This window comes from Myxocyprinus asiaticus, chromosome 32 (assembly GCF_019703515.2).
Source record: "Myxocyprinus asiaticus isolate MX2 ecotype Aquarium Trade chromosome 32, UBuf_Myxa_2, whole genome shotgun sequence".
In the NCBI taxonomy this organism is placed as follows: domain Eukaryota; kingdom Metazoa; phylum Chordata; class Actinopteri; order Cypriniformes; family Catostomidae; genus Myxocyprinus; species Myxocyprinus asiaticus.
The window spans coordinates 10,579,194-10,592,284 of NC_059375.1; the positions used below are offsets into that span (position 1 = coordinate 10,579,194).

The following is a 13,091-nucleotide window of genomic DNA, read 5'->3' on the forward strand; positions in this document are numbered from 1 at the left end:
GCATCTTCGTAAACAGTCCATTTGCTCGGCTTTTAGGCTTTTTGTAGACATTGTGCTCAGCAAATTCATTAAGTGGGATGCCAGGTAATCCCGTTTTAAAATTCCTGGGGCCAGAGCTCATGAGTGGCCCTTAAAGGAATATTCCGTGTTCAATAGAAGTTAAGCTCAATCGGCAGCATCTGAGGCGTAATGTTGATTACCACAAAAATACATTTTGACTCGTTACTCTTTTTCTTGAAAAAAAAAAAAAAAGCTCAAATCTGGGTTTTAGCGAGGCACTTACAATGGGAGTGAATGGGGCCAATCCGTAAAAGTTAAAATACTCACTTTTTTTCAACATTTTAGCCACAAGATGTAAACAATATGTGTGTTAACATGATTTTAGTGTGCTAAAATCACTCACTAACCTTTTCTTCCTGTGTAAAGTTATAGACAATTTAACAACTTCGTTGCAATGACGATTTAATGTCAACAAACCCAAAAGCCTAAAATGACTGTAAATATTACAGTTTGAACAACTTTACTGATCAAGTGCTTTTCTAAAATTAGAAGCTTCACATTTCTGCCTTTTAAACCCTCCACAAATTGGCTCCATTCACTTCCATTGCAAGTGCCTCGCTGTAACCTTGATTTTTGCTTTTTTTTTTTTTTTTTTTTTTAAGAAAAGGACGAACTAGTCGAAAACTTTTTTGTTAATAAACAGTATGCCACAAATGCTGTCGATCAAGCTTAACTCGTATTGAACCTAAAATATTCCTTTAAAAAAAACAAAAAAACAAAAAAAAAACATACATTTAGGCCTTTAAAACGGCGGTCCAACATGATAAAAGACAGCAAAAGTCTATAAAACGTTAGATTAATTGTTAATATTGTTTAAAAGAAACTGTTCTTACACCAAGTAATACTCTATACCTCATTAGCCTTTAATTAACTTGTCACTTTTTAAGGTTGCCAAGCAACGTTGCGACTTGCTGCAAATTGTTTTGCAACAACAGGTGCGTTTACTGGCATTTTACAACGACCTCGAACGCGGCTCATCCGAGCAGAATTTAGAGTCGTATTGTATAATGCCATGGCAACTGAAAATAGCAATTAAATCGATGTATCATTTCTTGATGGATTGACACCCTTCCTCTTGTGGTAGTGTTGATACATTCTGCACATTGAATGCAAAGTTTCGTCGTTTGCTTTTGCAGGTTGCTGGCCGCCTTTGGTGAGACAGTATCTAAGTGGGGGAGATGCATCTCCTCTGATGACTCTCCAAAACAAACTTGTTTCGTTGTTGATACTTTGTTGGACGTCCTGTTTGAAGCCGCATGGAGAGTTTGTAGCTGTAACTGGCCCAAAACGTGTATAAACAAGTTTAGAGGAGAAGATTAATAATTATTAAAAAAAAAAAAAAAAAAAAAATATATATATATATATATTACAATTTTATTTTACTAGTTATTCTTGGGGTGTCCAGTGACATTTACACTACCAAACAAAAGTTTGGACACACCTACTTTTTATTTATTTATTTATTTTATTTTTTATACAGTATAATATGCTATAATGAAAATATGGGAATTATCTAGTGACCAAAAATGATAAACAAAAAAGAATATATATATATATATATATATATATATATATATATATATATATATATATATATATATATATATATACTGGGAGCTTATACTGGGAACTTGCTGGCTACTATTCCATCACTATCTGGTCCAACTCCTCAATTGAAAATAAAATAAATAGGCTATAGTTTCTTAAATAAATTTATACACTAGCACAATTTATACTTCAAACATTTAAGGATAAGCCTTTGATCTTTGGAACCATTTGTTCACACAAAGTCAAGTGTGCCCAAACTTTTGACGGGAATTGTATTTATAAAAGGCCATAATTATCCAATACAAAACCTATTTATGTTTTCAAGAATTTTACAAGATTACTCATGTCTAATATTAACTTGATGTTTTGAACTTTCACTTTTAGTGTCTTTTCTGCTGGGCATAAATATGTCAAAACTAAACAAACACTTTATGTATTGGTTAAAAATGGGCTATTAGTAGATATGCCATTGAATGATGGCTTTAGCTGTGAACTAGAGGTCAAAGATGTCTTCTTTACCCCCTGGGTTTACATCTTTTGATGTCTAAGGGCCACAGTGCTTGGCTATGAAAAAAGCTACCATGTGTTACCATAAGCTCATGTGTTATCTGTTAGGAAGAGGGGAGGGCAGCTGTTTACAGAGCATTATCACCAGCTGATATGAGTCAGACCCTTCACAGTACTAACACCTCAAGCTAAATCTTGTTTGTAGGACATTCTACACTACACAGTTTAGAATGGAGACTACACAAAATAAAACCATGAAAACGGCAATGTGATCATTTTAGAATTAATAAAATCAGCAAAATTGTAATTTGAAAGATGCTTTTATTGTATGAAAAAAAGGCATATAAATCTCTAAAGCTTAAAAAAGCCACAACTGATCAACAAGAACAATTTGAGGTGTCTGACCTAGTTGTGCAGCATTAAAACAGATGCGGGGTAAATTCTGGACGCCATTGTGTTAAGGCACTTTCAATAATGCCAAAAGATTGTATGGTAAAATTTCTTACTAATATAACTTACAGTTAAAATGTATTCCAAACAAGAAAGAAAGAAAGAAAGAAAGAAAAAACCCTAAGCAATAGGACTGTTTTATTACTCTGACAGGAAATCTCTACAGATATCACAAAAATATTACCACTGCATATATACATAAATATTTACCCCTGGTCCTACAATAAATAAGTTTACATAATTGTTTTTCCAGCACAGCACTTTGTGTTCAAGCTACTAAAGACCACAGGCCATCTTGTCATTGTTTCAGTAAGTAGGGTAGAGTCATGGATGTTCAGTGAAAATGACGGAAGAAGAACATAAAGTATGTCTGCTATGAATAATAGAGCTGATTATGTAACTCCATAGACATCATTCTGAGCTTACCCACATTTTATCTGGGGAGTTGTATGCTACTATTCCACTAGGGAAGTATAATGGGTCACATTTTAGTAAAAAGCCTGCCCTCTAGTGGTGCACAAACTGTGTTGCGTATGGGCTGATTTATTGTAAAGTTAAAATAGATTACCTTTTTCTTTAAGGAATTTTCGGGGTTCAATACATGTGGCATAAAGTTGATTACCACAAAAAATAATTTCAGCTTGTCCCTTGTTTTCTTTAGTGAATGGGGCCAATCCATAAATGTTAAAATACTATTTAAAAAGTATAGCCACAAGACAATTTGCGTTGACGTGATTTTAGAGTGATAAAATCATTTACTAACCTTTTCTGTGTAAAGTTGCATCCAATTTTACAACTTTGTTGCCATGACGCATAACGCCATAAACCCTAAACTTTAAAATGACTGTAAAAATGATGATTTATACAACTTTACAACTCAAATAATACACACGATTTAACAGAAGAATTAATGAAAGTGCTTTTATAAAATTATAAGCTTCACATTTCTGCCTTTTAACCCTCCAAAAATTGGCCCCATTCACTTCCATTGTAAATACCTCACTGTAACCTCGATTTTTGCTTTATTTTTAAAGAATAGGAGGGATGAGTCAAAAATATTTTCTTATGGTAATCTAAATTATTCCAACTTGTATTAAACCTGGAATATTCTTAAAAAAAAAAAAAAAAAAAAAGAAGGAGGAAAAAAAAATTACATTCATAAGAACCTCAAGCTTCCACAAGCCTTCAGGAGAAGAATCTGAACAAACATTTGGAGTATGTATTTAAAATAAATGACAAAGTGGAAATTAACATTTTCATCATAACTATAATAAATTCCATCTATATCAACTAGAGTATCTTTTTTGTATTTGACATAAGTGTGTTTCTGTTCCAAATCCATATATACACAACTATGTCATACTATCAAAATAAAGGCAATCGCAATTTAAAAACCGTTCATCATCAATGCTAATGTATTTGAAAATGGAGTTTGTGCAATCACTGAAATGGCACAGAAAAAAAATATGAAGGGCTAATTTATGAAACATCAGTGCAAGTCCATTTCCGATGCAGTGTTTGGAATATGGACTCCAATCATTATGATTCGGACAGTTACGGGAGTCATGGGGTGCTGCTGGGAGCGGCGATGCCCCCAGTGGCACCGCAGGACAGGAGAAGGATGGGTGAAGGCATCTCGGTGTCACACAGCTGGACTAAACATCTTCTTTTCACTTTTGGGCTCCTTAAGCACAGCCTCAGGCTGATGTACGGCACGAGACACTCCAGGGCAGGGCAAGTAATAAGGTTCAGTTTTAGAAATCAGTGTCCCAGCCAGAGTTGTCATCTGGGGGAGGGTCTTCATTGTCTTCAGGAAAGCTATCAAAGTTACTGGTGTCAGTGGGGGAGGCCACCTAGAAGAAATGGGATATAAATACGGACCATCTTTACACTGACCAATAATCAGAAGGTAATAGACACCAATGTGCTGTAAATATGCTAAATCATACTAATGTGTTCCATAGGTCCTGTTACACCTATTAAATACAATCACTGCAATATGCAAGTTGAAACAGACCTTCAGATGTGCATGCTTCACATTTATTCATTTAGCAGACATTTTTAACCAATGAATTATCTGTCACTGCATACATTACACTAAATATGTTCTGTGAAGTCTGTATATGTATGGAACACATTTTTCAGAAAGTTTTAAACCCATGTTTCATCTGAATGGCTGATTGACAGACGAGTAGGCGGCCCTTTTATGTTGTCTGGGACACATTAAGATGTTTACACTACAAATGTAATGTGCATTTTCTACTTTAACCGAATGTGAATTGAGCTGATTCTCATGAAACTTAACATTCTTTTGGTCCTATTTTACTCCAAAAGAAAGAAACAAATTATATTTTGTAAATACAAAATGAAGCCTATTTTTAGGAGCATTATGATTTTTTTATATTGTGACATTACGCCTGTAAATATATTTTACTTTACAATTTAAAATGTGACGGTAAAGAAAATTGGGGGTAAAATGTGATTAAGTAAAACATTTCAATGGCCCTAAATGTGGGCTTCATTTTGTGCAAAATATTTAATTTATTTACTTATTTATTTATTTTTTGATTTGGGGTTAAATTTGTCCAGGACAATTCGTTGACCGGTTTCGTGTAGGGCTGTTTGATTCCAGAAATTTGGGAATCGACTGCTATTCTGATTCCTGGTTTTCCATCAATTCCAAGAGTCAATTCCAGACAAATGTTTCGATTCCGAAAAAAATAAATAAATAAATAAACACGGGAGGTAAAGTTAAATCTCATAATAAACAGCTCACTACAAAGTGTTCTTTGCACTATTTATAACAGCATGAACAACATTTATTATTAATAGGTCAATTCTAAAATTAAATCAGGGACTATATACACATACCATATGATGCTTCAATCCCATTAGGGGTTTAATTAATTATGTTGCCCCACTGAGCAATAATTAATGTGCAATACACAGCTTAGTCTATTTATATTTATCCATCATACCACACCTCTTCTGCCATTACATTTCCTTGCTTCTGTATATAACAGATTTGTATTTGTATATTGTACATACGTGTGTGTGTGTATATATACATATTTGTCCTATTGTGTATTTCCATATATACTTTATTTTCTATTAACTTTTATTTTTATTCTATTTTTTTTTTTTTTTAATTATCTGTAAGCATGTAAGCATACTTGGCAATAAAATTTCAAAGAACTACTGCAAATAATCTTAAAAGCACCATTTTACCTACATTGAAATTGTCTGAGTTCTTGTTTAGAAAGAGGTTTAAATTAGAATGTACAGTAATTGTCCACTACCGTTTGTACACTGAATAAAATGTCCAAACAATACACTTCAGTTTTATTTAACAATCCAGGTTGTTGCTGGTTTATTTTATACAATATAAAAAATATATATGTTATAAGGTGTATTTAAAATTGTATTTGAATTTGATTGCATGAAATCATTTTAATGTACAATGGTGTAAAATGTAGGCTAGTTAATATATCTCCTTGTTGTAGACTTGTGTTGTAACATCAGGGAAGTTATTATTGTATGCCAATTTACTGTCACAAATTTGGCATGTTAATTGTTCATATGTTTCATCCAAAGTAAAATACCAGCAGAGTTGCAGACTATACTGGAAAACAGATGTGTTGAAGGGCTTGTGTGACTGCTTCATACAGATGAACAAACGGACCGGATTTACAGATGCTGACGGACTACAAAAAAGACTCAAGATGCAGAAATAAACACAGTCCGAAAATATCATCCGGTTTCCCCGAAAGGAATCGACTCCAGCTTTGGAGTCGATTCCAACGTTTCAAATCGATTCTCGATTCCCAACGCCTTAATTCTTTTTGGAATCAATTCCCAGCCTTAGCTTCATGAGAATCACCCATTGAGTGATCGGACCACAAAACGATTTAGAACACATTCACCTGAATTTAGCGCTGTTCAATTGTGATCAGATCGCCCGAAATGGAGATGAAAACCAGGTATAAACAGGACCATGTGGAGGTGTCGATGTGGAGGACTTACATCAGGAATAATTGGAGGGACAAGAGTTCCTTTGCGCAGTCCCTCCCAGTTAAAGCCTTCAAACCATCTGTGATGGAGACAGAACAGTTTTCATTGAATCGTCTGAGATGATAGTCAGTTAAGGTCTTTATCATAGAAAGCTTTCCTCCTTAACAATACTCACTTGTGCTTTTGGATATCTTTGACTCCATTTTTCAAGTTTCCTAGTCTCTCCGATGGACTGTCCCTAGGGAAACAATAGATTGCAGAAACAGATTTAATGTATGGGATCATCATTTTGTCTTCTTGACTTTGACTTTAGTTGTTTTGCCATTTTCAAAACCAGACTCACTACATTTCCAACTAGGGAAAAATTAAACTTTACTGTTTACTTTGACACCAAACAGAATAGTAATCTGCATTCAAACAAGTTTTGGCAAATAGGTAGCCCTGCCCTAAACTCATGCCATTAGTTGAGCCAATGACTACATTTACATGGACACCAGAAAGTGGGTTATTGCGAGAAAGCAGTGTTCCGATTTACATGTACTGTTTACTCCCATATACATGCGGCTCGGTTATGAAGGTAAATCTGTTGCAAAATTCAAGAGCTTGTAGATTTGAATTTGAGAACTTGTACAATAAATATTTGTACTTGTAAAATGAAATTTACACTCACAGCCTGATGTGAAAACTTGTCAAATAAAAATCTGAATTTGAATGCTCAATCTGCACGCACAGACAAAAATCCAAAACCTGTGTTTTGAATTCAAAGTTGCAGACAAATAGTCACAAATGTGTAAAATGATTTTCATACAGACACAAGTACAACGACAGACACAAACTTGTATTACATATTTACTTTTTTACTTTAATTCACTTTCAGTACAACAACAAATCAGCAGTTACAACCTCTCAAATCTGCCACTGCAACTTCAAATCTTCCGCCTTGACTTTTGCAACAACTTTTGCGAAAAGCCTGTAGCAAAACTCACTTGTGCGCTTGTAAATCAAGATGTGAGAGAGCAGACTACTGGTGCTGGGCGGGGCCAATGAAGCCGTGACCAATCACAGGAGCTGGAACAACTGATGCCGGATTAATCAAAACGGATCATAGCACTTGATGGCTATCTACTTTATATATAATTCTGTGTAAGTTATAATTAATCTATTTTCCCGCTGCACCTAAAATAGAGATATAGAAATGTACATTTTTAGTATTCCCTCAATTCCCTTATTTAGATGTCAAAATGTGATTCAAATTAAAGTGCACATGACCATGGTAATCTAAAATAATCATGATTAAAGAAAGTCATCACGGTAAGGCGATTTTCAATAATATCCTCAATACCAAAATACCCTCAGTAATCTTAATAAATTCTAGATTATATATCTTCTTCCTAAGGCATCAAGGTGTACTTTCTTAGTGCTTGATTTTAAGGATTGATCAGCATGGACAGGTTGATAAAACAGTTTAAACAGACCTGTAACTAGAACTAAGAAATGAATTACTGTCAGGTAAAAGACATTTAAAATGACCTGAGTTCTATTCTGAATGGATAAATATACGAACAGAGTCTCATTTCAAACAAGAATGCACACTGTGGACAATACTATCTTTATTTCACAAGTGGGTTTCTTACAGTAATAACAGTGGCACTGCAATTCATCTAAGCAAGAACTGTATGACTTCTTTAGATTTAACATTTGCTTGCTAATATGCAACAGTGAAATATCAGTTGCAACATCGAAGTAGAAATATAAGGGAAACGACTAACTGAAATAATAATAATGAAATATTAAATGCATGATTTTTAATCTTCTATAGATAGCCAACAAGCATGAATTTAATATACTGTAATTACCCATTCACGTGAAAATGTGGAGAATTTTTGGGAAAGAATAACACTCTTGATGTGTGTTTTACACATTAAAAAAAAGCACTTAAGCAAAACCATGACACCAGACTTTTAGTTTAAACATTTTAATAAAACATTTAAATAATACAGAAGATAAATAAATGTCATAAAATTACTGAAATATAACGTAACGCTGGACTCTGTCAATTTAAGGATTTGCCAGCTATCATGTCTCTAGTTCATCATATTTTATCTGTTGGAACAGTTCTCTGGTGATAATTGAGATTTTCTTACTTCACTCTTTTACTGTATCTATTGATACCAAACCTCTAGTTCATGTTTTCATGGAAATATGGAACTTGTGGCATTTGAGAGCTGGCTGGATTGTTGCACCCCATGTAGTTTTACTGAAAGCAAATATCCTGCAGAAACATTTCTTCAGAGAATTTCTCATTGCCATCCTTAGACGTTACATGTGCGGTCTGTCGGCGCCAACTTTTGTGTTGATCAACGTGATTAAATCGTCTCATTTGATTTTTTACATGATAAATTCACTCTTAATCATTTAATTGTTAAGTTATTTAACTTATCCTGCCACTGCACTTATTCAGCCAGCCATTATCACCGCTGGACTTGTTTTGCTTCCAAAAATGGCACTGGCGCTGTTGCGTGACGTCATCTCGTTCTAAGATGGTCCATTTTGGTTCGTCCGGCATCAGCCGTTCCATCTATTGTGATTGGTCACGACTTTATTGGCCCCTCCCCCGCCCAGCACCGGTAGTCTGCTCTCTCACATCTTGATTTACAAGTGCACAAGTGAGTTTTGCTACAGGTTTTTCGCAAAGGTTGTTGCAAAAGTAAAGGTGGGAAGATTTGAAGTTGCAGTGGCAGATTTGAAAGGTTGTAACTGCCGATTTGTGGTTGTACTGCGAAAGTGAATTAAAGTACAAAAATAAATAAGTAATACAAGATTATGTCTGTCATTGTATTTATATGAATGTCATTTTACACATTTGTGACTATTTGTCTGCAACTTTGAATTCAAAACACAGGTTTTGGATTATTGTCTGTGCAAGCAGATTGCAGCATTCAACTTCAGATTTTTATTTTACAGGTTTTCACATCGTTGCTGTGAGTATAAATTTCAACTTACAAGTACAAATATTTATTGTACCTTCATACTCGATCAGTAAGCAGCTTTCTCAGCAGCAACGTAATTTCCCCGTAACGCTCGTGTAAATGATAAACATGGTATCCGAGGAAGACTTCACCATTTTATTCTCTGTTGCTTAGCTTTATTTCCAGATATTCCAGAGTTGTTGATTTGTTTGTTTCCTTAACTCCCTATTGCGACCTGCAGCAGAATTGCACTGCAATAGTGGGGTTTCCCTTTATGTAAAACTCCGGGATTCCCTCGATGTATCAGCGCATCTACGCAAACGTGAGGGAACGTTGATATTTTACAGTGGTGTTTATAAATGGGTAGGCCTATAGTTTATAGTGTATGTATGTTTTGTTGACTTGCTGTTGGGCTCCATCCTATGACGTTTGTTATTTGGTCTTTTCCACACACATGTGCACTCCTCAAAAACCTGTTAGAATGCCGTTTATGTGTTTACAAAGCCACATAAGCAGCTTTCTCCGGGAGAAACCTAAGTGTGTTAAACCACTTTCTCTTAATCCCTTAAACGGCGTAAGGAAATCGTCATTCTCATTTATATGACGTTTCAGAACAACGTTTTCTGCAAAAACCCTGGAATAAACCACTTTCTTAAGTGCATGTGAACATGGTCATTCTTGTTATAACAAGCCTAGTCAGTCTGTTTAAACAATTAGTCATGCAAAAATTATACTCTTAATTTATTAGATTTAAGGTCTATATTTGATTAATATGTTAAATGTTAACACCTTGGAAATGGTGAAACGTTTTAGGTGGGAGTGAAACCATTTAAAACAATAATTTCATGAAATAATATGAACTCATCCTTTTGATGAGAGTGTCTGCGACAGTCAACTGTCAATTAGGGCTGCCAATCAATAAACATGTTTTATCAAATTAATTACATGATGTTGCGATTTTATATATTAGGATATAGGCATTTTCATACATTTTCATATACTGTACATATAATGGGGTAGCAGACAAGTAAAGAATTTAGACAATACAAAAAGTGGCTTGAAAGTCAAAATATTGTTTGTTCCCTATCTGTCACTCACTCGACGCTGTGTCGATGTAGTGACACTGGGGGTCACTCTTGGAAGCCCCAAACACCTCTGATCTTTTTTTAAAAGGCCAATGAGAATTGGCAAATGGAATTTGCATGCCACTCCCCCGGACATATGGGTATAAAAGGAGCTGGTATGCAACCACTCAATCAGATATTCTCTTCGGAGCCGAGCGGTTCTATACATTGAGCTGAATTCATCTGCCGAGTTCATTCACTTCTCTCTGGCGCATTTCAACGGCTTCTCCCCCTCTGCATCTGTGGTTTGCAGCGAACGCCCCTGGGCACTTCGGCAGAACATATTAAAAGAGTATATTCTAATAGAGTATATTTTCTATCTAAAAGAGTGGCACACATGGAACGTCTTTTCAAAGACGCGTCTTTTTAAAGACGCATCTTTTTAAAGATGCCTTTCCGTTGGTGTGTTATTCCTGGTTGCGGTCGTTATCTCTCCGCTTCCGACGGCCACGATTGCTGACTTACATGTCTGGGCGCTGCCCACGTGGAGACATCATTCATGGATGGATCATGTCCTCATTGCGAGAACATGACCATGGCAATGTTGCGGTCGCGGCTTGCATTCGCAAGAAAGCAAGCCACCCCAGCGCTCCCCACGCCGGTCCTTCCACCTACGGGTTTGTGACCGTGTCGGTTAGCACTGGGGGCGATTTGGGGACCTCAATGGGACCACCTCCGCCAGGTATCCCCCCACGGACCTCCCATTCCTCAGCACGCTCGCTTGCCCCGATCGCGTGCTCGGACAAGATCGCCAGCTCGTCTCAGGGCGAGTTCGACCTCGGGAACCCCCTGAACCCTCGCGGCTCAACACTTGGTTCCTGGGCTCAGGGCACCGCCCACGGCCATGCCCCGCCCCCGTTCCTTTCTTCCCAGAAGTGCATGAGGAGCAGACAAGATCGTGGTCCCGATCTTTCAGCTCCCCCGCTCTCACTACCCTTGATGGCAGAGTGGCCAGGGGGTATTTGGTGATCCCCCAGGTGGATAAGGTGCTCGCAGTGCACTTATGTCCGCAGAGTGCCGCCACCCAGTAGTGTTCACAGACTGTGATCCCTGGATGACTTTCCTCCTTAGCCCTGTGGCAGTCAAGTTTGTGGAGAAACTCGCTGCCGGCTCAGTAAGTGCGCTAATGAGGCCCTGTACTGAGGTAGATGCTCTGCATACGATGGTTCCCCGAAGGCAACCCCATGTGATATTTTCCGCAAAATCGTTTCCCTGTCAGTAAACTGTGTCTTCCTTGGGCAAGGGCCCCTCTGCCTCCGGTCGCCATGCTTTGTAGAAACTCCTCCCCCTTTGGGTAGGACCTACCATGGGACCTCTCCACATGACATACTTCCGACAAGGCTTGGTAAAGACCATGTGATATATTTCCACTCAACTCCCCCCCCCCCCTTTTTTTGGGTGGGGTGTGGTCTCCACGGTGTCTTCCCCTTGGGAGTGACACCCCCCCGACGTAGACACTTAGGGCTCCCAGTCAGATAACAAATTCTACTCTTTTTGGGGAGAAAAGATAAGGAAAAGAGGCCTTGGCTGGGCTAGCCTGTCCACCTATTCGTTGGGCAATAGACTTGTTCCTGAAGGACTGTTCGACGCTCATAAAAAGCGTGGGGGAGGTTACGTGATGGCCTGGTGCGCTGGCTACGAGGCACACAGCAGTCTGCTCATCACGCACCGCCACTTCATGTAACACCATTCAGTTAGTTGTGGTGTTTTGTATAGGGACCCCTAGTGTCACTACATCGACACAACGTCGAGTGAGTGACAGATAGGGAACGTCATGGTTACTTTCGTAACCTCCATTCCCTGATGGAGGGAACGAGACATTGTGTCCCTCTTGCCACAACGCTGAACTACCTGCTGAAATGGCCGGGACCTTATCTCAGCTCCTCAGTACAAAACCTGAATGAGGCATGCAAATTCCACTAGCCAATTCTCATTGGCCTTTTAAAAAAAGATCAGAGGTGTTTGGGGCTCCCAAAAGTGACCCCTAGTGTCACTATATCGACACAACGTCTCATTTCCTCCATCAGGGAACGGAGGTTATGAAAGTAACCATGACGTTTTATTTCCATATCATTGAACATTATTGGTCTAATTCCGTCTGCACTATTAATTATTGGTCTATGTGATCATGCATCAGATAGACACTTCGGGAGTGTCTCACTTTGGTTGCGTCACTCACATTATTGTGCTGTAACAAGTTAAATGTAAAATGAAACATTGAAAATCTTTTTTTTTTTTTAAATCCCTGCATTCTGTTTTGCTCAGTCCAGCTGTCTTTGAGTACAAGAGCCCATAATTTGTGGAAGACTGTGCCTCCTGCTCTCATTGGTTTAACAAGGTGCATTGTTTGTACAGCTGGAGTTGTGCTGACTGCCCCCTACTGCCACAGATTCACAAAAAACATCAAGGTGGTACATCAAGC

At 37.5% G+C, this 13,091-nt stretch overlaps 1 protein-coding gene across 2 annotated transcripts in view; it reads right to left on the reverse strand.

The window, feature by feature from the left end:
* Positions 1-2,686: 2,686 nt before the first annotated feature.
* LOC127422882 (cGMP-dependent protein kinase 1-like) overlaps positions 2,687-13,091 on the reverse strand; it is a 381,301-nt gene continuing 370,896 nt past the window's right edge. For both annotated transcript variants that reach the window (XM_051666688.1, XM_051666686.1), the window contains exons 16-18: positions 6,752-6,814; positions 6,589-6,655; positions 2,687-4,418 (exon numbers count right to left, since the gene is read on the reverse strand). In XM_051666688.1, coding sequence (XP_051522648.1) covers positions 4,320-4,418; positions 6,589-6,655; positions 6,752-6,814 — 229 coding nt within the window. In that variant the 3' untranslated portion in view covers positions 2,687-4,319. The remainder of the gene's footprint in view (positions 4,419-6,588; positions 6,656-6,751; positions 6,815-13,091) is intronic.